This window comes from Triturus cristatus, chromosome 11 (genome assembly GCF_964204655.1).
Source record: "Triturus cristatus chromosome 11, aTriCri1.1, whole genome shotgun sequence".
NCBI lineage: Eukaryota > Metazoa > Chordata > Amphibia > Caudata > Salamandridae > Triturus > Triturus cristatus.
In genome coordinates, this window is record NC_140594.1 from 495386563 (window position 1) to 495411866 (window position 25304).

Genomic DNA, 25304 nt, shown 5'->3' on the forward strand with positions numbered 1-25304 from the left:
ATGAGAACTGTCTGCTGTGCTCGTTCTCTGCCTGATCCTGCTGTTTAGTCTGAACCTTTTGTACAAGGTCGAACAACAATGACCCTTATTATTCTGCTCTGGTCAGGCCCTGGCACCTGGACAAAACATACCATTGCAGCTGCTGTTTAACACCTGTACTTTTGATATTATGGGGAGGCGTGCATGTTAGCACACACTTGGAGAGGTACCTTTTCAGGGAGAAGAGCGAGGCAGCAACTGTGCTGTAGACTTACCATATATAAGCTGAGGTATGGGGTCTGCTGACAAAGCCCAGAGATCTTCTAATATATAATAATATCTTTTTTTCTAGCAAGGGGAGGGAGGATAGGCTCTATGGTCTTTTCCTCTATTGTCCTGTTAGCATGACATCTCCCTTTATGATATGTGGACTAGTTTCTATGCTGACTGTTTTTGTATTATGCATTTCTCTGCTTATTGTGGCACATATACTGCATGTTAGGACACGTTAGTTAAATTAAACATTTTAAAACGTTTTCATGTCTCTGTCAGAGCTTATTGTGGACTAGTATAAGGGTGAGGGCGAAAGGGTGTGCCTTGTTACAGCGATTCCTGAGAGATCTGGGAGTGTTGTGTTCTGGGGTGTCTAATCACTTGTTTCTCTGTGAGTGAGTAGGAGAGCAAATGAGGCACTCTAGCTAGTCGGTCTTGGGCCTATGGGTACTCAGGTGGTAGGATGACTTAGTCCCTGCACACCATAGTCCTATAATTCTACACATAGTTCTGTTCATTGGCAGAATCCCTGCAACAATAGGAGGGATAAATATGCTGTCCTATTAAATTGTTTTGTCTCATTTACTGCAGTGTGTGTCAAGAATATATATTTTTTGCTCTTGCTACACATAGCCTTAGTAGTCTTGAAGCCCTATTATCGAAAAAGCCTTTGCTCCTTCTTTGTAACCCAGTGGTGTCTGTCTAGGGAGAAGAGAAAGGAGGATCGGATTCTGGTGTCTGAAAAGCAAAGAAAAAATAATTAATGACTGTGTAGAGGCAGGGTGGTGCCTACGAGGATTCATGCCGTAGTCGATTTTTGCACCTTGAGCGGTCAAAAGAATAATGCAACCTAGAAATTGAGGGACTTTTTGATGAAATTGTTCTGCATCAATTCTGACACAAGTAGATACTTACAGATGAGAAATCTTCAAAAAGCACTGTGCTGCTCTTTGCTCTCACCTTGGAACCGCTAGCTGCCTGGCTCCGCTGGGAGCCCTCGATCAGAGGGATCCGGTGGGCCCCGGGCTTCGAGGATCGGGTCTTGTTGTACGCGGATGATATTCTTATGTACCTCACCTCGCCGCGGAAGTCGCTCAATGTGCTTTTTGATGTTCTTACTTCCTTTGGGAGAAATTCGGGTTTGATAATTAACTTGACCAAATCTTGCGTGTATCCTATCTCCGGTGGCCTTCCTCTCCTGCCGCCGCGGCTTCCGCTCCAAACATCTCAATCCGGCTTTAAATACTTGGGGATATACGTTTCGTTGGATCCGGCAGTCCGCTACGAGCAGAATCTCCTGTCTCCCCTCCGGCGTTTGAGGGCGGATACGGCCCGGTGGTGTGCGTTGCCCTTGTCTCCGCTTGGTCGCGCAGCACTGTTTAAAATGATGTCCCTTCCCAGATTTCTTTACGCACTCCAGAACTCCTTCGATATCATTCCGGCGGCCTACTTTAGGGAAGTGGAGAGTTTGCAGAGGAGACTGGTTTGGGATGGTCGTGCGCGTATCGCTTTGGCAAAGCTGACTCTTCCCTGGTATGACAGGGGCATCGCGCTCCCTGACATTAGAAGGTACTATTGGGCCTCCCAGCTGTCTGCCATTAACCATGCTACGTACGCTCCTGGCTCGAACCCGGCTTATGAGATGGATAAATTCCTGCTTCCCGGCGGTAACTATAACAGAGCGCTTTACTCTCGATCTGCCGGAAGGACCCTCACGGGCCCTACTAGGATAGCGGTACGTGTGTGGAAGGCGGCGAATGCAGCTGTGGGCTGGAGTGAGCGGTTGACGTGTGCTACTCCTCTGTTCGCCTCAGAGCGCTTGGGGAGCCTCTGGACAACGAAAGGCTTTGAGCACTGGGATACGATCGGCATTAGCAGAGTGGGGGACCTATGGGTTAAGGGCGCGGTTAAATCCTTTGCGGCGCTTCAGAGCGAGTACGAGCTTAGTGAAAGGGAGTTCTTCCGCTATGCCCAGGTTCGGCACGCCCTACTCTCGGTCTTTGGGGAGGGGACCACGGTCCCTGTTTCTTCGCCTCTCGAGGACCGTATACTCGACGGACACGTCCCTGACAGCACTATCTCCCTGATTTATAAAAAACTCATAAATAATCGGGCTGATCTCTTGGTGCGTCTTCGGGAGGTGTGGACGGGAGATGGGGTTGAGTTGGACGACGAGGACTGGCAGTCTGCGCTGTCATCCCCTAAGGAGGTTGCCATCCCGGCCCGTCTCCGTCTGGTCCAGCTTAAGATTTTCCATCGTGTCTACGTGACGGGTCCCCGTTTGGTCTCGATGGGGTTTTCTGACAACGGGCTCTGTAAGCGTGGCTGCGGTCTCAGTGCCACCTTTCTCCACATCCTCTGGGAGTGCCGCGAGGTGGCGGAATATTGGCGCCAGGTGCATGATGTTATGAAACGAGTCACTGGGGTCGCTCTGCTGCCGGAGGTGCGCCGATGTGTTCTGAACGTGTGGGAGCCCAATGACTATAATGCGGCCCAGGCTCGGTGGGCGGCCCTTGGGAACATGATCGCAAAGAGAGATATTGCGCAGCTTTGGGGTTCCCAACGGCCTCCCACCGTGTCCGTATGGAAGGAGAACATGGACTGGTGCATGTTCAGGGAGAAGGCGGTGTATGTGGCTCGTGGTGAACCCGGGGCGTGGGGTAGAATCTGGGGTCAGTGGAATGTGTATCGAGGGACTATCTGTTCTCCCCCCCTGGTGGATACGTCTGATGTTGCCTTGTCCCCCTGATCCTTGACGGTTCCTTGCTTACTTAGTTCATCTGAGTATAGATTTGGTTTGCCCGTGGCCCCCCCCTCCCTCTCAGACCCCCTTTTTACCGACCACCCTTGGGTGGTCCTGTGTGGAGTTCCTCTGCTGTGGTTAGACGCCCTTTCAATGTTTCTCGCCTTGCTTTTTGTTTTTCTTTACTTTTGTTGATATTTATGTAAAAGGGTGTATCCTGACTTTCCTGATGTGCAGCCTGATCTCCTGTCATTTAGCGGAGCCCCTGCGGGCCAGTCATTGTTTTTGAACTGCTTGATCATTTCTGCATACTAGCGGCCGGCCCAGGCGGTTGTAGGCCCGTGCTTGTACCCTTTTTATCTGCACAATAAAAATTAAAAAAAAAAAAAAAAGCACTGTGCATTAGAAAATAAATTTTCCATGTACCCATACTTCGGTGATATTCTTTTAAAAGGTGTGGTACCAAATAATTGACTCTAAAATATCGATCTGCAACAACATCAACTTCAACTTGCACAATACCGTCAAAATAATTAGATGTGGTGTTAGGTAGTAAGGGGCTCATTTATAACATTGTGACGCAGTGCTGCACAGCAGGTCAAATTGCTGTGCTGCGCAGCGTGATAGCAAAAGGGCAAAAATGCGCCATATTTAAGGCAATAGGGTACATTCCCGCCTTTTCCCCTGCACTGGTACACTTTTGGCAGCCTATCGCCAATGCAGACACCCTTGCACCAGGGTGCAAGGGTGCCTGCATTGCATGCAAGAAATATTTTGTCCAGGGAGGAACACCTTCCTTCACAAAAACAGTCCGGGGAGGCATATTACTCTTTATATGTGTGCTGTAGAATGCAGTACACATAGAAAAAGAAAGAAAAGAGGAGAAATAGAGATATTTTTCTTCCTTAATCCTCCCCTGGGAAGGAGTAAGATTTTGGCGCATCCCCACGTTTACAAGTTCTTGTACATCTGCGGATGCGTCAAAAACCATGGCAGTTGTATGGGAACATTTATGCATTACCCATGGAATGCCTTCCCAAGGCAGAGTAACGCAATGCAGTGATTTGTGGTGCGTTGCATTACACCAGGATTTTTAAAGCACTCAGAGCCACGCAAAGTGACTTTGCGTGGCTTTAAAAATATGACTTAGAAGTCTGTTTCATGCATGTAGCAAGTTGCGTGGTGCAAACGTGATGCGACCCTCTCATAAATAAGCCCCTAAGTCTATACTTCCTAAGGAATGTTAATATTTTAGAGACTATATTGTTGCAGGTCATAATTTCGTCATGCAACCCTTCTGAATGGCAGTCCATGACAGATGTCAATGGATTTTGTTCAAAGCATTGCCAAGATCCCGCAGCATGTAGAGCGCCATAGACATCTCAATATGTCTCTTCTCTAAAGTTGAAAACGTGCATCCTTCAGAAACAGACTTATTTATTCATCAGAAGTTTCTTTTCCTGAGAGAAGTTCTTGCCTCCTGCCAGACACGTGTTTTCTTCGAGCATCAATGGTTTCTTGCATTCGTATTGTACACAGTGTGCGTATATGCGCGAGTCCTCTGCAGGAATGCCAGGAGAAGCGGTGTACTGGCCTTACAAACTGACCCGTTTCTCTTCTGCTCTCCTGCCACTTCTAATATGACACCAGAAGGAAACATGTTGAAAGAAAATCGTGAATAGGGCAGCTGACTCCCCCAACCAGACAATCGTGATGGATGCATTCATCCGAGGAGGGGCAAGTGCTATTAAAGAGACAAGGTCTCAGAAGAGCAGTCATCAATTGTTAGTCTGTTGTTTATGCATTTAATAGAGGCACTTATGATGGCGAACTAGGGTCCCAAGTAACACTTTCATTCCACTCGAATGGGATTGTAACACACAGGGACGTAACAAACACCCCTGCAGCCCCCGCGGTGAGAGGGTGGGTGCCCAGTTTTCAGAAAGTGAAGGGGGCCCCCTCAGCTCTTCGGTGAGAGCTGTGAGAGAGAGTCTTGCTTTAGACTTGCTTTGCTCTAAAGCAAGCCTCTCTCTCTCTAAAGCAGCCTGCACTGAGCTCCTGCGCTGACCGAGAACTGAAGAGAAACAAAGTAACAAGTTACATTGTTTCTCTTCAGTCAGAGCCGGACCGGAAAAGGGATGGGTGTGGGGGCCCTCAGGCCTGGGTCTGTTTGTACCTTATATGACCAGGCACACAAATGCATCTACAAACACAGACACTCTCAATATTAACTTGTTTTTTATACTGCACTGAAACCGCACTTATGCCGCTTCTAAGCGCTGTAAATAAGAGATGTGATTGTTAACCCGAACTCAGTTTTCCGATTGCAGAAAAATGGAAGGCCGAGTCTTCTTGTTGACACTTGAACTCTTTAACCCAGAACTTTTCATTTGTTGGCAGTGAGACTTCAGCTCACTGAGCCATCGTCCCTGCAGCAATACAACCTGTTAGAAAAAACACAAGTATGTGTTGTCGCAAGCATCAGTGCATCAGCATCTGATCATCAAAGAGTACGATTTACATTAATTCACTAGAAATTGCTGCAAGAGTTCTGAAATGTGCAGACAGAATGTGTGTATGTATGTGCCTGTGCGATGTATTTCTATAGCATAAACGTGGCCAAAGGTAACAGATCGCTGTACAGGGACAAAGGCGATGGTCGACCAGTTAATATGGGTGGTGTTGGGTGGGCCTCACACGGAACCCAACTGTGCTTAAAATCTGACATTTAAACGGCCCCTATCGAGCCCTTTGTTTATGTCGTTAACTTTACAGACAATTCTGTTAGCAATAGCTTGTGAACTCAGTTACTTTAATTTGCCAGCAAACAAGCACTGCCTGTGCCAGCACATAGTAAACAATCTATCTGTGAGTAAGCTAAAGTGAATGCATTCATGTATTGTATCTTGACGAACTAGTGCTGCCATGCAAAACAGCAGTGGCGGCTGGTGACATTTAAAAGTGGTAGGGCGTAAAAGTTTGAAATGAGTGAACTGTGGCCAGTGTGCAAAGGGTGGGCAAATGGTGTATTTTTAAGCAAATTTGAGAAAGCAAGAAGGTTAATATGGCAATTGTGAAAGTGTAGTTATGACCTCAATTAAGGGATTTCATATGAATGATGTAGGTAGCTGCTTATTCAGTATAACCACAGAACCTAATAAAGCCAAGATACAAGGTGGAATGTGTGAAATTTGCTGTTTTTGCCACTGTCAGATGTGGCTAGCCTTTTTCTGTTTATGTTGGTGCCATTGTGTGTTGAGTGTTTGTGACACTATCTCTTTTCAGCCTGAGTTGTGTGTTTGCGGCCTGCTGCCGACCTTTAAAGTGGAAAGTCAGTATCTGTCCTGACTCCTAGGCAAACAGTGCTAGGCACACACCTAACCACATCCAATCAGGGGGCAAGGATGAGAAGAAGACATGCTTGTGAGACTGTGTGTGGCTCTATCCGCTTATGTCATTTATACTCTGTGTGTGAATGCACATTGTGTGCAGACTACAGAGGCCTGCTGCCAGCCTACCGTTGGCACAGATAGTGCCAGGCTCATGCCTAACCAATGATGAGTCCACAGTGCTGTTCGTATTGATCAGGACTCCCCTAGTGCTGCTTCATACTGACTAGGTGCCACAGTGGAGATTCTTATTGGTCACGGCCACGAAGTGCTGCTCTGTTAAACCAGAGACCTCAAACCAATGTGAATAAAGCAAATTCAACTGTCCTATCGAGACAGCCTATTTCTAGTCATAGTGCCCTTTTTTTTTTTTAAACAGAGCCAGGATAGGTGTCAGAATTGCTGGCAAGACATAGCCAAGGGGCTGCACTGCAATGTACATGCTCTGATGCTCCTCTACGTCATCCTAATCGATGTGTTCGCAAATGTATGTTGGTCTTAGCAACCAAGCTGCCATGACCTGTGTGTTGAGCTGTGACACCCAGGGTAACATGTAGGTGGCTTTAGCAGCCCATGTGTGACTTAGATGCACCAGTGCGGAAAGGCACCATGTGAGGGAGGTGACATGGTGGCAATGTGATCATCCAGTGTGCGGAGCGGAGGTCAGTATTGAATGTGGCACTGCTTTGTGAGGTTGTGGGATCCAGCCAGGCGAATCTATTCGCACACTTTAATCTGCCTCCCACCAGGGTAGAGGATGTTGGGGAGAGGATTTGGCCTAACGGGTCAACCTCAAAACTAGGGAACTGGGTTCGAGTCTCAGACACGATGCTCCACATCATGTGATTCTGGGCAAATCACTTAATCTACCTGCGCCATGCGTAACTGGTGCTTGTGTAAAGCGCTCTGATACCGGCTACCTTTGGGTCAAGTTCACGCTATATAACACTTGGAAAAAAAAAACTACAGGCCTCTTATGATGAAAGTATGTAAAAGGCAGTTATACTTTTCTAAATTCACAGGCCAGCACATACATACCAACATTTTTAAAAATGTCGGTATGCCTCAGAGAACCCGCACCTCGGACCTCCTTGAGGGCAGTGAATGTTCAAGAATATTTAACACACAAACCGTAATGGCCAACAGCAGTAACAGCCAGAAACAGATAGACAAATGCGTTTTGGTGCAGGGAGTCTTTTCCGTGCTAGAGCGATTTGCCTTTGCATTGCCATCTATCAGATCCAGACATTGAGCTGAATTTCATTAGCTTTAAAAGTGGGCACATTCTCTTTGTTTGCAGCATACGTGTTCACGTTCACTCACATTTTCTATTTAGGGCACATCATTATTCACATTTAATATATAAGTGGACTCATGCAATGTTGTTATCAAACTGTGCATACTGATCATAGCTATACGAGTGCATTTTATTTATTTGAGGTTTAGTATAGTGCACGGAACACACCGTAGGTTAACAAGGTGCTGGTATAAACTATAAATAATTAGTTCTTCCTCCACTGGGATGAGTAGCAGAGTTAAGGGAGATACCCGCATCCTGTTTGTTTGAAAAAGAGTGTCGGTATGTGAAAATAGGAACATGGAGGTCCAAAATGGCTAAGGTTCAACTCCTGGAGGGTCCTACCCTCCTTTAATATATACAATATGCTTTAACAGCATGTGCAACTGTATGAAGAATGGTGTAAGCGCACTGATGAAAACACATGCATTTTACACTGAAGCTATTAAACGATTAACGATCTTAAAAAGAAATTACAAAAGAAAACTTGTGAGTTGGCGCAAGGTAGCCCTAAAATATCACCAGGAATCTCAAGTCGTCATGGGTGTTAAAATGCCCAAGAAAAATTGAGATATCAGATTAGTCACATTATTTCAAATGGGGCTTGCTTCCAGGCTCTCTTACCCGTTCACCCAAATCACGGATGAGATTATTAACGCTAGTGAGGCGGATGTCTTAGCCTGATTTACCCTAAGCCTGCTGATCGAACTGGCTGTGCAGAGCCTGCTGACGGACAACCAGATGGGACACAGGGAGCAGCGTGCAAGTTAGATTTTTTGTTCCCTCTAAAAAGATCGGCACAACCAAGATGACCCCTCTCTGACTGGGCAGTGTGACCCTGAGATGAAGGCCTGAGGACAGGCACGGTTGGGAGGCCAAGACAAAACAACCGCCCACCGGCGCGAGTGTTCGGTCTTTTGGAGTTGTAGGGCCCTGGGAGGATGACTGCTGCCTGGCAGACTCGGCCCTAACGAGCCTCAGCGCGAAGTACGCCTTGGTGAAGGGGAGGGAGGCCGTGTTGTTATTATAGATGCTTTGGTTTATAAGAACAGCCTGCCGCTCTTATTTCGGCCGTCGAAGTCCAGTATAGGGACATACCATGGCAGTAGGAGAAACCTGCAGCTGGCCACCACCATAGTGCCAATATCGGCAACAGTTATCACAAAACACATAAGTACATAAATGAAACACACGACACTGAATGTAAGTGGAGAAATATTGCTGCAGGTTTATTAGCATAAGCAATATGCAAACATGGTGGGTTATCTTACGGGCGATCCCAGGGCAGGCCAGCCCCTATGCCGCCTGCCCGTCTGATAAGCCTAGAGTCACCATGGCAACGCCAATTGGTGTCTACCAAATGTTGGGAGGGTCCCCCCCTCCCATCCGTGGACCACCAGTCCACTTGCTTCACACGCCCCCCCGTGATGGGTGGGCGGAGCATACATGGCAGCCCCCGGTTGCTCAGACCCACAACCGCCTGTCGGATAGCGGGGCGCCGTCGGTATTCCAGTGGACACGCTAAACATCCCTGGGTATCCTGGCTTAGCACCACGCGGTGCTGCTGCATGCTATACCCCTTGGTATGTGCAGACCCTGGATCGCCCTGTAACTCCTCCTGCAACACAAAGTGAAAATTGTTAGAAAACCTGGCCCCCCCTTTGTCCCTCCGGACGCCGGGTAAGCGGATGGGCGGGCAAGGCGAACGAGCGGACAAGAGGGCGGGGAGGGGGCGGAGACAGAATATGTACCCCCCTGGCTCCTCCCCGCCGGAAACAGCTATCTGCTGGGGTCTCCCTTGGTCTATCCCAGGGACACGACCTCCCACCCCTGTGCCTTCCTGTGGCACTAAGGCGGCCGCCCTCAGAGGGGCGGGCCGCTGCGCAACCCCCCCGCGGGCAGCCTTACAGTGGGTGTAAACAAAGAGAAATCCCCGCCCGCAACTAGCGCTAAGAGAGACTGGTACCGGCTGCCACGCTTCAGAAAAGGCACGCGGTACGCGATGTGTTCTGCAGAGACAGACATGGGGTGAACAACATTACAAGACATAGGCATAGTATGTGCATTGCCGAAAGAGACAAACACAGGCTGTGCACAAGGCAAAACAGGTTCGAGAGAAGAAAAAAAAGCACTACGCGCCGTGCGAGTCTCGGCGCCGACTCTATATCCTGTAATGTGATTCTGGGCAAATCGCTTAACCTGGTGCTTAACAATAGCTGAACTCTCTAATGTAGCCAGTGGGGCTCATGTAATCTCAGCTTAAAGAGAACATAGGTGCCAACCTGTATTCTTTTTGGGCCTGTGTATGTGTTGCAACCAACATGCAAGAGGTGTCCACAGAGAAAGGGCACAGCTTCCGCTTCTTAAGTAACGTTTCCAAAAGTGAAAGCACACGAAGAATGAAGAGAGAATCCAGTTCCACCCCTCCTACAGCCCGCCCCCTCTCGTGATGAGTTTAAATTGTTACCACCCATCACCTCGTTCTCCTTCTCAGTCTGCCCCGCCCCCTGCCATTGAAATGAATGGAGTTCTGTGAACTCCTCCCAGGGCCATTGTGTAAGCGCCCGAAATCTAAACCTATTCACGGCATTCAAAGTCAGCACGCCCTCTGCACTGATGTCACAGCTGTAGCTTGTGCCTGCAGGTCGAAGAATACCTCGCCCAGCAGGCACATGCACAGCAGGAGCAGGACATCTGCAAAGTTCATCACAGTTGCCCATAACAAAATAAGAGAGCAGCAAATAGTAGTTTCTTTCCTGCTGCGTGGCGATTTTCTAAATTCTCTTTTTGCCTCTCCCCTGAGAGTGGTAGGGGCAGGGCGATGCCCATTTTGCCCATTAGCACCAGCCGCCCCTGCAAAACAGTGAGCTTGTCTGTGAACCCTTCCTTGGAGTTAGTAGCCAATACCGTCCACAGGCATTTACAAAGCGGCCTCCGCTGGTGCCCTGCGCGACGAAGTCACCTTCGGTGTCCGCCTCTCAGTGTCGTACGTTCCTGTGCTCTCGTTCTCGAGTGGAATGTGGCTCCCCTTCATTCCGTGGGCGACTGTTCTGCAGATGACAGCAGAATTTATCAACAAGATTTATAAACCGACCTGAACTCCGGAGAATGCCTACATTGCTGCTGAATACTTCCACTGGGGGTTTGTTGCAATCCCAAAATAAAACGGATCACATTTATATTAATTCCATGTAAAATCCCACTGTAATAACTTTATTTTGTCCTTGCTTGTTTAAGGTGCAGTATAAAGTTGCAGTAATTTCGGGTGGAACCTGGAGCAGTTTATTTAGTTTCTATAGCTTTATAACGCCTTCAAGTCACAGAATGTTTGATATCGTCCTAGCAGTAGCAGCTAGAGATGGCAGGGTGCTAAAAGTAGATGAAAGGGGAGAAGGAAATGTGAGAAGTAAAGAGTCATGCCAACCTTAGACTGCCAGCGATATCACCCTTGGCATGTTTCCCCATTGGCATCAATGGGCCATAGGGAGTGCATATGGATGAATGATGATACATAGAAATCCATGGACTGCCCCTTCGTCACTTCTAGGTGTATCCTTGGAGCATGCATCCTGGTGATTCGTGAGCAGCACATGTTCTACGCTGCGTCACTTTTCACTCTAGGCCTCATGGCTTCTGTTGCGCATCAGTGAATGCTATAGAACACTTATCCAGGCTGCATATAACCTTGGCATGTTTTCCCAGTGGCATCAATGGACTATAGGGAGTGCATTTCCGGATGAATGATGATACGTGAGAAGTCCATGGACTGCCCCTTCGTCTCTTCTAGGTGTACCCTTGGAGCAACCATCCTGGTGACGGTGAGCAGCACATGTCCTGTGGTGTGTCACTCCTCACTCCAGCCAGGCCTCACATATGGGCTACCGATCCTACCAGTAACCGCTAGACACAGTGGTGCTCCTCTGTTGCACACGAGTATACGCTATAGTTATCCAAGCTCCATATAACCATGGTATGCCAAAGGATGTTCTTCAGTATATTCTAATGGCCGTTACCAGGCAAAGTAAGTTGGGGTCAGATATACTATTTACAGGTTGCAAAATACTATTTTTGCAACTAGTAAAAAATTTTATGAACTGACCTTTGTATCGGCCGGTGTAGGAGAGCAGAATCTGCTTCACATGGGTACCCCCACTTTTTGCTGGTGTTTCACTGTTTTTCGACCTTAGTCTGGCCGTGGCCCTGCTAATCAGGACCACAGCCTAGCTGCTTCCTCTCTAAAATGGTTTCCATGTACATTAGGTACATATCTAATTGGATTCTGGAGTGCCTTATAAGCCCCTAGTATATGGCACACTATGTACCTAGGGCATAGGTACCTCAGAGGCCTACCAGGGGCTGCAGCATGTATTATGCCACCCCTGGGAAGCACTCCAAAATGACACCACAGGTCTGCTACTGCAGCCTGGGTAAGGGTGTGCTTGCACCCCTTACTGTGGTATAGGCTACCTTTATCACTACCTTATACAGACACATATAAACCTATAAGCCACTCCTATAGCAGGCCTTGACAATCCTGAAGGCAGAGTGCTTGTTTTTATGTGAGAGGGCGCCCAAGCATGAGCTGAGCCCCTCTGCAGCATTCGGAAATACTTCCTTATGGCTGTTCTGTGATACAGCTATACCATGTACTCTTAAGTGCATTATAACCTCGCGGTAAATGCTAACTTTGGGATGGCTGCATCAAAACATGTCGTGTTTGGTGTCAAACGCTTTAGAATACTACCCCCCCTCCAGTCCTGGCGGCGGGGGTAGCATTCCACCCTTCTAGAGGGAGAGACATGTTCCCACTGGCTAAGCCCGGTTAAAACTTTCCAAAGCCCTGGCATCACAAAATGGATGCCACTGCCACAGACACGGGTCTGCCCTCCTGCTGCTGGGGGAAACTCCGGCAGGGGAGGCCTGGACAATAGGTTTCCTGTCACAGGGAGGTGTAACCACCTCCCCAGACAGGCAGATGTGTATTGGGGCAGGGTGGGTGCATTCAGAGAATGCTTTTGTGACACTGCCTAGGGCACACAAGGTGTCCCTGTGCATAGCCCAGTTCAAACCGGTTGCAGGGGCACTCAGCCCCTGCTCTGGCGCGAAACTACGCCACCCCCACCCCAGGTCCACGCATAGGTGGGGCCTTAGAGTTAGTCCATCCCCTAAACTTAGTATAAGTATAGGAATCCAGTCCCTAGGACTTTAGATTACCCTGGATGAACCTTTGCAACATATATCCTGGACCTTCAACTTTCTATCACGACTAGAAGACGGAAGAAATCTCCCTTGGGGTCAAGGAGTGACTCCCCTGCTTGGCAGGCACCAAAGAAGCAACTGACCGGTCTGCAATTCTGAAGCTCTCGCCGGACGCCGAAGTCTCTGCATCTCCAGAGGTAAATTTCCAGACTTCCCCGAGGCTACCCTGAGTCCACAGCAAAGCTGAGGGCTGTGGCTATCGTGGGTGACGTGAAACCGTGACCCCTGGACACCGTGAACTTTTGCAGCAACACTACCTTCCTGATCATCCTTGAAGTTGTGCTTTGGGCTCCAAGTAGCCCCAGCCTTGAGCACCTCCTGCACTGAAGATTGTTGGCCTCCACTCCACGAGTGATCCGTGGGCCAGCTTCAAGTGCGATCGCTCGAGGCTCCTTCGTGATCACTAGCCCGTTGGCTAGCAGGTTCCCATGAAGGCGACTCCTTTTCTGATTGGGCGTTCCTGGTAGCTCCAGACATGCCCTGACTTACCTTCGCTGAGTGAGTCCCTCAAACTTTGCTGGTCTGCACCGCAGTCCTTTCTCTGAATTCCAGTGACTTGCCGTTGCCAAGGCTTGTTGGGTCTTTTCTGGTCGCCGACACTGCAGCACTCGACAGACTTTGTGGGACAGCTCGCACCTGGCTCGTGGACTTCGTCGACACCTCCTGAACCTCGTGGCTGAAGAGTCAAGACACCCATCAACTCACCTGAAGCACCCGACATCTGTGGGCATTGGTCCATCCTGCCCTAGGTCACTGGCAAGTGACCCAGACTCTGTCCCCTCTGCTTTCTGGTTCCTTACATCCTAGATCCAGGCTGGGATCTCTCCGGACACTTCTCCTCTTCAAGGCAGCAGCAGTTCTTTGCAGGCTTCCATTGAAATCGACGACGCGACCCGACACCAAAAGACACCTTTGCACCCGGCATTCCTGGGTGAGGTAACTCGAGTACTCCAGTGCTCTCGTGGGTGCTAGCCCTAGAACTTCTTAAGTCCAAAAGGGTTTGGTCCTGACTCGACTAGAAGTGTCCCTAATCTTTAAATTTCCAACCGCGACATTGCCCGTAGAAGATAATAGGAACCCGTGGTTGTGTTTCCACACTGCATACAGCTCCCGGGGGGTCCCCTGTGTCACTACCTTGGGTGGTTCCTTGGGGTCCCAGCGATTCTAGAAGCAATAGGCCTAGTGCCTATTTCAGTCGTGGTTCTTATACCACTTTTTTAGTATATGGTTTGGTGTGCCCCTAGGGCCCAAACGTGTATTTGTGCTTTTACTGATGCTTGATCACTTGTAACTTTAGTACTTCGAACTCCAGTCACATAAAGAGACTAGGGTGTGTGTTTAACCTTAGATACATATATTTCGAACATATACCTGGTGTGGTTGTCTTTTCATTTGATCATTCAAGAGATTACAGACTGGTAAAACAAGCTGCTTTACATTCCTTCAACACTTACCCTAAAGGCTACTCTCCATAGCTACCACTAGGATAGCTTTCATATAAGGTTGTCTTTAACCATTCACCATAAGGGGTTGTTTGGACTGATACAAGGTGCCCACTAGAACTAGTGGACAGCATATATCAGGCCACCTTCTCACAGCCGGTTCTTTAAATTTCGATCACAGTCGGTTGGAATTGGACCTACCTCATAAATATCAAAGCAGCATCAGAAATGGGTCTTCAAGGGCCAGTCCTGGTCGGAGAACTGGGCACAGATAAATGACAAGGCCAGGGAAAGGGTGAAGTTTCCATCTTTTTTATCTGAAGAGATGCATTTTATGCAGCAGCATCTATCTTCTATCTGGCTGTCTAGAACCCACCTCTCTAGTGCCTAGGAGCTTTTCAAGAAGTTACCCAGCAGATCACATTAACTATGCAAATCTATAAAGGGAAATGGATGCATTCTCACACATAAGATCTCTGCTTTATATACTTGCACTCTCCGTGCAGACGCGTAGCTGAGATGTTAATGTGTGATACATTTGTTTTTGAGTTTCCTTTAGCTACTATTTTCTTGGGGATAGGTTTGTTAATGAAAGATGTTGTAATGGTTTGATAACTTAGATACAATATGGGTAGGGGCTTACAGACTTCAAGCACCCACATCTCCTGTTTTGGAAAGGGGCACGCCTGAATTTTCAGGAGAGCTGAACTATTCCAAAGACAGAGTTCCACTTACCAGAAGTACAGGGTCTCCTAGATTGCATGCAATCACTGTCACAGTCTTTGTGACCTTTGACACAAGGGCCTTGCATGGTCTCCAGCTATGTTCATACAGAGCTCAGTGGAAATCAAGAAGCCCAGATTCACACCAGAACATGGGCTTCTATTGGAATTCTCAAGGGCATATTATCAAGCCCATTATCACGGCTTTAGTGGCAGTTTGCTGCCGCCAAAGCGGCGATAATTTTAACGCCGTTCTTGATAATATGCCCCTTGGTCATTTTTTTGTAAAATGCTAGCACACAGCCGACTGCTTTTAGGTATTTAGGCTTTCTAAATACATAGAAGGGTGTTTGATGTATTTCTTCACTGGCTCTGATATATTCTGCCATTTGGATTATATTCCTAATTAATGTTGTAACTGCACTAGAATGTACCGACTCTGTTTAGGGAAATGAATAACATCTCCAAAAATGCAACATGCTATTGGCTCGAAGGTCAGAACTGTCTGGAGTTTGTCAAACCTGGCATAGCTGACTTGGAGGGGTGTCACATATTTTTTTTTTTTTTAAGTTTTTATAATTGCAAAGGTTGGCTCTGTTATTAATATCTATTAGATAAATATACAATCTCCTCTTCATCAGGCCCTTAGGCTGGTATTAATGTATAGTAAGTTTACCAGATAGGCCATGTCACCAGGGGCACTCTATTCAGGGCCATCTATTCCTTTTACAAAGCATTGTAATTTGGAATCTATCTATCTGGCCAGAATAGAGAAAAAAGGCTTTACATTTTAAGGATCGTATATTGTATTAATCTTTGCAATCATGACAACCGAGGAAAATGTTTCAGAGCGTACATTGCCAGGATGAATATATTTATTTCACAAAACAGAAAGCGGCTAACACAAGAAGTTTCTGAAAGTAAACAGTTCTTACCTGCATCCTGTTTGCCTTCTGCTCTTTATTTTGATCTACCTGCCATTGGTCGCAAGGGGAGTGTCATGGGTCGCAAGGGGAGAGCCATTGGTAGCAAGGTGTCGCAGGTACAATCCCTGGCGACTTCTAAATGATAGTCCATGGCTGCATCCTTCCTCTTGGTACTTTTCATTGGCTCCTGCCTCTGCTGCAGTGCCTCACTAGGAGCCCCTGCCTCGCAGCTAGCACTGACTACTAGAGAAGATCACAAGCCACCAACCTCTGGAGGGCCTAGGATGACTAGGTGTACTGGATTTACCAGGACAGTCCAGGTTTTTCACCAGGTATCTCATTAGATTTCGACAAATTTAGCACATGTCCTGGTTTTCAGAGAAGGTCGACTAAAGACATGGGGAGGCACGTTTTTATGTGTTTCATGGGCAGTATGGCGAGTCGCTGGCTTGAGAGCTCTTGACTGGCACGGAGGATGGGGGGGCCCCTCCATGTAGTTTGCAGGGTGGCCCCCTCAAGTTTCGTTACGCCACTGTATACACATTACATACTATACAATAAAATTTGAAATGTTAAATAATAAAGCTGGTCAGAGACTTACACTGAGCTTCTGACTCATTAGTCTCTCGTTTTCCTTCATCAATTTCTCCCTATCCTCCTCCATCTTCTGTGTCAGCTGCTTGACATGTTCCTCATGGCTTTTCTGCTGGGCCTCCAACTTTTGCTGGGCTGCTGCTTGCATCTCATCCTTCAGCTTCATCTCCCGCTCTGCAGCTTGTACCTTTGCTTGCTTCTCTGATGAAAATACATAAGTGAGAGAGGTTCCTGAGAAGAAACATACTTTGCAAACTCAAAGCTGTTACGATAGTGAGAGTGCAAACGTGCTAAATCTTAATAAAACGTGCAAAGCCCAACTTCAGAAAACCTGAGAACCTTATTCCTTAAGAAAGGGGTACCCAATAAATCTAATACTTCGGACCTTTCTCTTTCTCATTTTATCAGCTGTGAAAATGTCATCCTGTTAGGCTGTAGACGGATTCAAACAGCTAGCACAGATTATGGCAGTGTAAGTGTTTAAGGTAGGGAAAAGGGCAAAGAGCAGTAGATATTGTAAACATTTAGGACTTTACATTTATACATAGCGGCCCATGGGATGATCAAAAGGCATCAAAGTAGGTGCTGGTTGGCATGATGGGCTGGACAGCGTTTGCAGACTGAGTGCAGAAGATATCTTTGACCTGCGTTACAGCCAGCAGGCAGGCAGTGTATTAGCTAAATATTGATTAGTAGGGTTGATTTTCCTTGATTTACTTTTACATCCCCCTAATTAACCTTCTGATTGTGGCACTATGAAAGTAGTCTCTAATGTCCTAGGGCAATTGTATTTGATGTACCTGGGGATTGAAGGGGAACGTTTGCTGGTTAATCAAAGTTGCTCAGCTGTTTGTTTGGTTGGGGAATGTATTGAAGGATATGAGCCAAGATGCCCTCAAAAGGCAGAGTTTATTATGTATGTTGTTATGTGTGGCATTTCAGTTTCAGAATCTCGTAACCACTGCTATGACATAGCAACAGTTGATAATAAAACTGGTTACCCACTGTTGTGATATCATAAAGGCCTTCCAGGCCCGGCCGACATGCATCTCCGAGAACTTGTTATCACAGCTCTGCTTGTCTGCTTTGATTGAAAGCATACAGCACAGCACAGAGGAGTAAGGAAGGCAGGGAACAAGGTGGGAGTTGGTCAATGATGGAAGGAGTGTTTTTTAAATCTTTGGGAAAGGGATACATAACAGAGGTCATTTTATGTATGACTTCCCCATTACTCCTCTGCCACTGCATAGTAGTTAAAAGCAGGGGCAAATGATTTTGGGGGACATACAAAACATAAAATTATAGATGGGTAAAAAGGGAATTATGGGGATGTTTTTCACCTCGGGTTCTGAGTGACATGATCAACATCTCAAGCTCTGCTCTAGTTGTCTATTTGATGTCACTCAGAACTCCTCTTTGAAAAACATCCCTATAATTTACTGTTACTAATCAATAATTCTATTTGTTATTAGCTCCGATGCATGTAGTGGATGCTGGCGGATAATGTACACCAGATGTCGTTTATGTCATGTAGGTATCCTTTACACTGCCTCACTAGTGCATGGATTTACAGTGGAAGACAGTTCTGGAATCTGCTGGCAGTATTGTTACTGGAGAACGTGTTTTGTCACATAGCGAGTCATTGGTAAGAAGATGGTGTGTTTAGCACATTATATGGTAATGCATATTTATGTGCCTTTTAACCTACAGTACACACAGTTGTGCAACAACTACTTTGCTTAAAATCATTTGGTAGTTCATTTGCTTGGGCGAGGAATCTTCAAAGAAAAGGGCTAAAAAATAATCTAATAGGAACAAGGTTTCCGGGCAATAGGCAGAATTCCTGAAGATCACACTTGATTTAAGCAGTTTGTACTGCATGGGATGAACTAGTACTTAAATAGAATCTGAAGCCTACTGTTTGTTCTGCAGTGTTCACAGCAGTTGATATGATCAATAACATCACCACCTACCAGCAATTTCCTTCTCCTTCTGCGACAGGGTCTGATCCATCTTCAGAATTGACATTGCTACAGATTCCTGTTTCTGAATAGACTCCTGGAGAACTTCTTCTGCCTAGGAAAGAATACACAATTTATGCCGCACTGGACACCTGCAGTTTAAGGAGAGCATATGTTTGTACCAGTAGAGAAGGATAGACTTATCTACATTGTGATGATGGTCCTAGGCTTTCTCCTATTGCAAATGTGAGTGTACCATGCTACCTCTTGGTAGGACCATAAGCAGCTTTTCAAAGCCATAACCAAAGTTGTATTAGACGGACACCATGCACACCTGAATCACACAGCGATATAGAAGCACAGTTGGCCATCCTTTCAAAGTCATGAAAAGAGTAGACTGAAGATTTAAGGGAGTGTGAGTGTTATTAATAGAAATTTGCCTAATACTAGTATTACTAGATTGATCATAAAGTTAACTAGCTTACTAGCACCCCTTTGCGCTCTTTTTAGTCTGCAGTTCAAAGCTGACGAAATATTCTTTGGTTTTAGAGAATGCATACAGTAAGTAATGACTAAAAAGGGTGCAGAGACAGAATATTGAGGCAAAAATATGGACTTGCACAAATATCATGGCAACAATATCGTGGGTCAAGAATATGGACAAACAAAATATCGTGGTCAAGAATATCGACTTTGGGTAAGTAATATCAATGTAAAACATATTGAAGAGTTTAATATCGTTTGCAACAATATAGATGTTAAAAATATCGTTTTCATTAATGTTATGTATTTTAGTATATATTTTATATGAATGTGATGCATGTATTTTTTGAATAAGAATTGTTTGTATTTTTACTATAGGTATTTTTAGTAGTATATACCATTTATTTTTTATTTTTAGTAGTTATTATTTTTTATTTTATTTGAATCTTGTGTTTTTAGTAGTACCGTAGCGGGTTGTGGGTTTAAAGGGGAATAGGGTGGGAAGGAATATCATTATAGTAAATTTATAGAATCATTTTAATGTATTAATAATTGTGGAATTGAGAACTTATAGTGTTAAATGTGTAAATTAATTTTGTATTAATTATGTAATAATTAGTTGTTAAATAATTTTAATTAATTGGCAATTATGTTAATTGTTGAATTATTATGGGTGTGTGTTGTGGTATTAAGAGGTGAAAATGGTGATAAGTAATTTATTTATAATTAATGAATTCATAATTAGTTGTTAATTATATTAAATTAATTAATTAGTAATTATTGCCGGTAATTGGGTAATTAATTTAAGGTGTGTGTTATGGTGTTTACAGGTGTAAATAGTGGGAAGGGTGGGAAGTAATTTATTTTTAATTGATGAATTAATAATTAGTTGTTAATTAATTGAAATTAGTTCATTAGTAATTAATTATGGTAATTGTGTAATTCATTTTAGGTGTGTGTAGTGCATATTATAGTGTTAAAAAATGCGTATTCAAATAATGTTATTAATTATTTGTATTATTAATAATTTTTACAAATCATTATTTATGTTAACTATAGAAATAAATGTAAATATACATTTTGAAGTTTTTATTTTATTGATGTGATGTTATAGGGTAGGAAATAAAATAAATACATTATTTGTTTTTAAATTTTTGTTTGTCAATATTTGCTTCTTTAAAATAAATATTGTTTATAAATATATTAATTTACTTTAGAGAATAGTTGTACCTTTTTGTTATATGTAATTAAAATATTTAATGTTAATATTTAATATATTTAATCTGATATTTTTAAAATATTGTTTATTGATTTTTAAGAATATTTAAAAAAGTGTTTAAATGTTATTATTATTTTTTGTTTCTCTGCTATCCAACACTTTCCTTACTGTTGCACTCACTGGAGTTGGAATACTAAATTTTACCCCTCCGCTATCCAACGCTTTCCCTACTGTTGCACTCACTGAAGTGGGAATAGTCATTTTTACCCCACCGCCATCCAGCACTTTCCCTACTGTTGCACTTATTGGTGTGGGAATAGTAATTTTTACCCCTCCGCCATACAGCACGCTCCCTACTGTTGCACTCATTGAAGTGTGAATAGTAATTTTTACCCCTCCGCTGTCCAACACTTTCCCTACTGTTGCACTCACTGGAGTGGGAATAGTAATTTTTACCCCTCCCCATCCAGCATTTTCCCTACTATTGCACCTATTGGAGTGGGAATAGTATTTTTTACCCCTTCACTACCCAGCACTTTCCTTACTATTGCACTTATTGGAGTGGGAATAGTAATTTTTGCCCCTTCAATACCCAGCACTTTCCCTACTATTGCACTCACTGGAATGGGAATAGTAGTTTTTTACTCCCCGCCTTTCCAGCATTTTCCCTTCTGTTGCACTCACTGGAGTGGGAATAGTAATTTTTACCCTTCCGCTATCCAGCCCTTTCCCTACTGTTGCCCTCACTGGAGTGGGAATAGTAATGTTTACTCCTCTGCTATCCAACGCTTTCCCTACTGTTGCACTCACTGGAGTGGGAATAGTAATTTTTACCCCTCTGCTATCCAAAATGTTCCCTACTGTTGCACTCTTTCAGGTTGGAATACTAAATTTGACCCCTCCGCTATCCAACACTTTCCCTACTATTGCACTTATTGGAGTGGGAATAGTAATTTTTACCCCTCCCCTAGCCAATATTTTCCTTAATGTTGCACTCACTGGAGTGGGAATAATAATTGTTACCCCTCTGCTATCCAATACTTTCTCTACTGTTGCACACACTGGAGTGGGAATAGTTATTTTTACTTCCCTGCTATCCAACAATGCCCCTACTGTTGTATTTATTGTATTGCGAAATGTACTTTTAAATTTATGTATACATTATTATGTTATTGTGTTTATATTTTTTTTATGAAGTTTATTTGTTATATTTAGTTAAAATGTAAATTAAATTTAATTTATCTTGTCAAAAAAAAATAATATTTAAAATGTTTAATTTTATATTATATATATTTTTAAGTTGATATTTTGTACATCTATATTTTTTACTTCAATATTTTTGAGTCGATATTTTCGTTCTTACCTGTTTAAGTATAGGGAGTCGATATTTTTGCAGTCTATATTTTTGTCATCGATATTTTTTACATCGATATTTTGTCAGTGATCCACTAAAAAGTATGTAGAATCTAAAAGGTAATTCCACAGAGCTGGACGTATCAAGAAAACCCATTTGCAGCTTGTAATGCTATTCACTGCTAGGGGAGAACCCCTAAGATAGTTCTTAATTTGTGCCAGTGGTTGCCGGTGGTGCTCACTGTCACTTTTGAGGACCAAAACTAATGTTTCATCATCAGACATGGCAGATACCAAAAGAGAGCAGTAGCAAGTAAAAAGGAGCATGGTAGGAAGGTAGGAAAACAGTGACAAAGGGGAAAATCATGATTAGAAGAAACCTGCAAAAGAGAGATAAAGGGACAGAAAGTGTGAAGGGAGGCATGAAAAAAGTATTATGTGGAATCAAGACTCTGAAGCCTTTGTATTCAGACACCTCAGGATTCAGCAGCGGTGGGCTACTAAGAAATACTGTACGAATATGCACTTATTATTTTAGTTTAACAAATTAAGCACTGCCCAAAGTTCACAGCAATATATGGCTGAGCAAATGACTTATCTTAAACAAGCATTTGCAATGCAATAGGCCTTGTATTTGTATTAGTTACAGCTAATGGTGTTGTAAATAGATAATGTGGTATAATACTTCAAAGAAAAGCGATGTAGCAGAGTTTACATTTAATTTATGGTGAAGTTAACAATTCAGAGAGAGTACTGTAAATCCAAGAGGCTCATTACGATGGCGGAACGATCGCCACTGCCAGGCCGTTGGTGGCGATCGTTCTGCCATCGTCATGAGAGTTACCCCCCACCATATCATGATGGCGGTGTGTATCGTGGCAGACGCCATATTAGGATGTCGATTTTGTAAGGCTGCCATGGAAAGGCTGGCAGACAATGGTTTTTGGGGGCCCGTTGCGGGCCCCCCTTGTGTCTGGGGGTGGTGAGGTGCACTTGGGGGGTACCTATGGTACCCCCCTACATTTTGCTGCACCAAGTGGCAGGCACAGTGTGGTGTCTGCCATGTGGTGCAGTGAAATGCCAGGCATGCAATTTTAACATAGCGGCGGGTGCTGCTGTCAGCAGCACCTGCCGCAATGTTAAATTGCAGCTTGCTACTGCCATGGTGGCGGTCGCATCCTAATTTGCAGTGCGGGACCGCTGGCGGCTGGTCCCAACAACGCGGGGATGGCGGGCGGACTCAGATCCGCCCGCCATCCTAATGAGCCCCTAAATATCATGAAAACTTTCCTCCAAAAGCATTTAGCCCGTTACAATATGTGGAGAGCTCTTGGAGGCATGGTCACATTGGAAGCATGATCCATGTTTCATAAGTCCTGCTCAGGACGGCAGGACATAGGAAGTTCATACATACCGTGCCCCGGCCCCCATGTTAGTTTTATGAGCACAGCGAAGCACAGCAGTGTCATTTGCGGTCTAAGAACCGGGACCATGCTGAAGATTGCAGCCTCAGAGAGGGCGCATTGCTAGGATTCTGTATCCTTAACCCCTTCGATGCTGCGCAGATTCCGCCGCTGTGCTGGCGGAATCTTGCGCGGGCGGGGTCATGACGGAATGGTTCCGTCATGAGCACAGCTCAACCGTGGGTCATGACGGAACCATTCCGTCATGAGCACCGAAGGGGTTAACCCGCTGAACATTGAACACTTCCCCCAAACAACTGTTATTTTCCTGGGGTCAACAGACATAGACATAAGTTTAAAATTGACGCCACTTATGAACGTAATGAAATGTGTCGGTCATCTCTCCAAAGTGCATCACTTCATGTATTCAAGTGACAAATTAAGGCTTAATACATAAGTAGTTTTTAGGTCTCCCCTACGCAGCGCACATGCACTGCATAGGAGGGCCTTTAGGCATCGGTCTTCACTTTTCAAGCAATGCACTCGTGCTTGTGGCGGCATCCACCTTGCGGGAGCGAGCAGCGGCGCACCCCAAGTACGAGTGCAGTGCTTGAAAAGTGAAAACTGATCTCCCAAGCGTGCGCACCACTCGTGGCCTCACCTCCTGCTCCCCTCTCTCTTCACGTGGCCACTCCCCTTCCTGTATGCGAGGCTCGCCGGGGCCTTGCGGGTCTTCTATGCTGCTTTGTTCTGTTGTGGACTCCAAGGCTGTTCGTGTTCGCGGGCTCACCTCCTGCTCCCCCTCTCTCTTCATGTGGCACTCCCCTTCCTGTATGCGAGGCTCGCCGGAACCGCGCTTGTCTTCTATGCTGCTTTGCTCTGTTGTGGACTCCAAGGCTGTTCGTGTTGTGGACCGGCGGTACAAACCTCCTCTCTTCCAGAAGCTGACATTTCTGGCAGTAATCGAAGCTAGCACACTCACATGCCACTGGAGCCACCACCCCCCACTACAGACGGACGGGCCCCTGCAGCTCGTGTCAGCCCCCAAGAATTCATGCAACAAGCGTGTGCATTGTGCTCCCATCTGCACCAGAAACGCGCGTAAATTCACCCGCCAGGCACAAAGTGATCGGCGAAGGAGAATGCTTGTCTTGTGGCTGACGCTCTGCTGCATACAGGCCTGGTATGTACAATTCAGGGCTGAATGCTGAGTTGTATTCACCCCGCTGGCTGCTCTCGCGCAGCTCTTTGTGCAACAACAAAGCTTACAAATACGGGAGCAGGCATTGCTAGTTGTCTGTGTTTCCAATGATGGGCTGAGCAATTAAGCACAGTGCAGTAAGCGTGCTAAGGCATTCTTCCGAACCGGCAGCAAACTTGCCTTTGAAGGTGAAATATTTATTTGCGTTTGAATGTTGGGGCGATTGTTGCTAAAACATATGGCAGCGTCGCATACAATATCTGTTTATTTTCCATAATAATGCACCTGCAAACAATAAATTATCCTTTAACCCCTTCAGTGCCCATGACGAGCTGGACTCGTCATGGGCCGCGGTGGCGCTGTGCCCATGACGAGTCCAGCTCGTCATAGACCCCGCCCGCTAATGCAACGGCCGGCACTGGGCGGGGAAAGGGGCGGGCACTGAAGGGGTTAATATCTTATGAATGTTAAAAGTGAAGCGCCTTATTTTTTAAACAAATCGGGCTGATGCATGGTGTATGTCTCCTTATTTTGTCACATGGGTGCTTGTTGAATGCCAGTTTCTATTCGCCAGCTCATTGAGTAGTTCTGTCTCCTCTCCTGCTAAATCCCCTGTGCTTCTCTCTGTAATATGAACACTTAGCAATTACCAAACAACTTTCCTCATCTCCACTGCAGAACTCAATCATGACTTTAGCTCGTGTATTGCATGAAAACTAGCCAGCAGAAAAAAATCTTCTGGGATGAGTGACAGTTTGCTGTTTACATTTGCTTTAATCTTAACCTACAGTTGTTCGCCTTTCTGAGGTCATTATTATTATTATAAAGTAAATGCCCAGCCTCACACGAAATTCATGCTGACCCATACTAAATTGATATATTCTTCAGCTTTCATAGCTGATTTAGCCTTAAAAGGTTATGATTATTGGAAAGAAATGATAGATTTGAAGTCCATATGGGGTACCAAAGATTGAAACCCCTTGCAATCCCTTTATCTGGCATGTTTAATTCCATCTCAGCTGATATTCCTTGAATCAGACTGTTCAACAGACTACATGTT

At 45.3% G+C, this 25304-nt stretch overlaps 1 protein-coding gene across 1 annotated transcript in view; it reads right to left on the reverse strand.

Moving 5' to 3' along the window:
• LOC146784472 (guanylate-binding protein 1-like) overlaps window positions 1-25304 on the reverse strand; it is an 888553-nt gene that overhangs the window by 57442 nt on the left and 805807 nt on the right. The window contains exons 14-15 of the mRNA XM_085633259.1: window positions 18598-18700; window positions 16632-16825 (exon numbers count right to left, since the gene is read on the reverse strand). Coding sequence (XP_085489385.1) covers window positions 16632-16825; window positions 18598-18700 — 297 coding nt within the window. The remainder of the gene's footprint in view (window positions 1-16631; window positions 16826-18597; window positions 18701-25304) is intronic.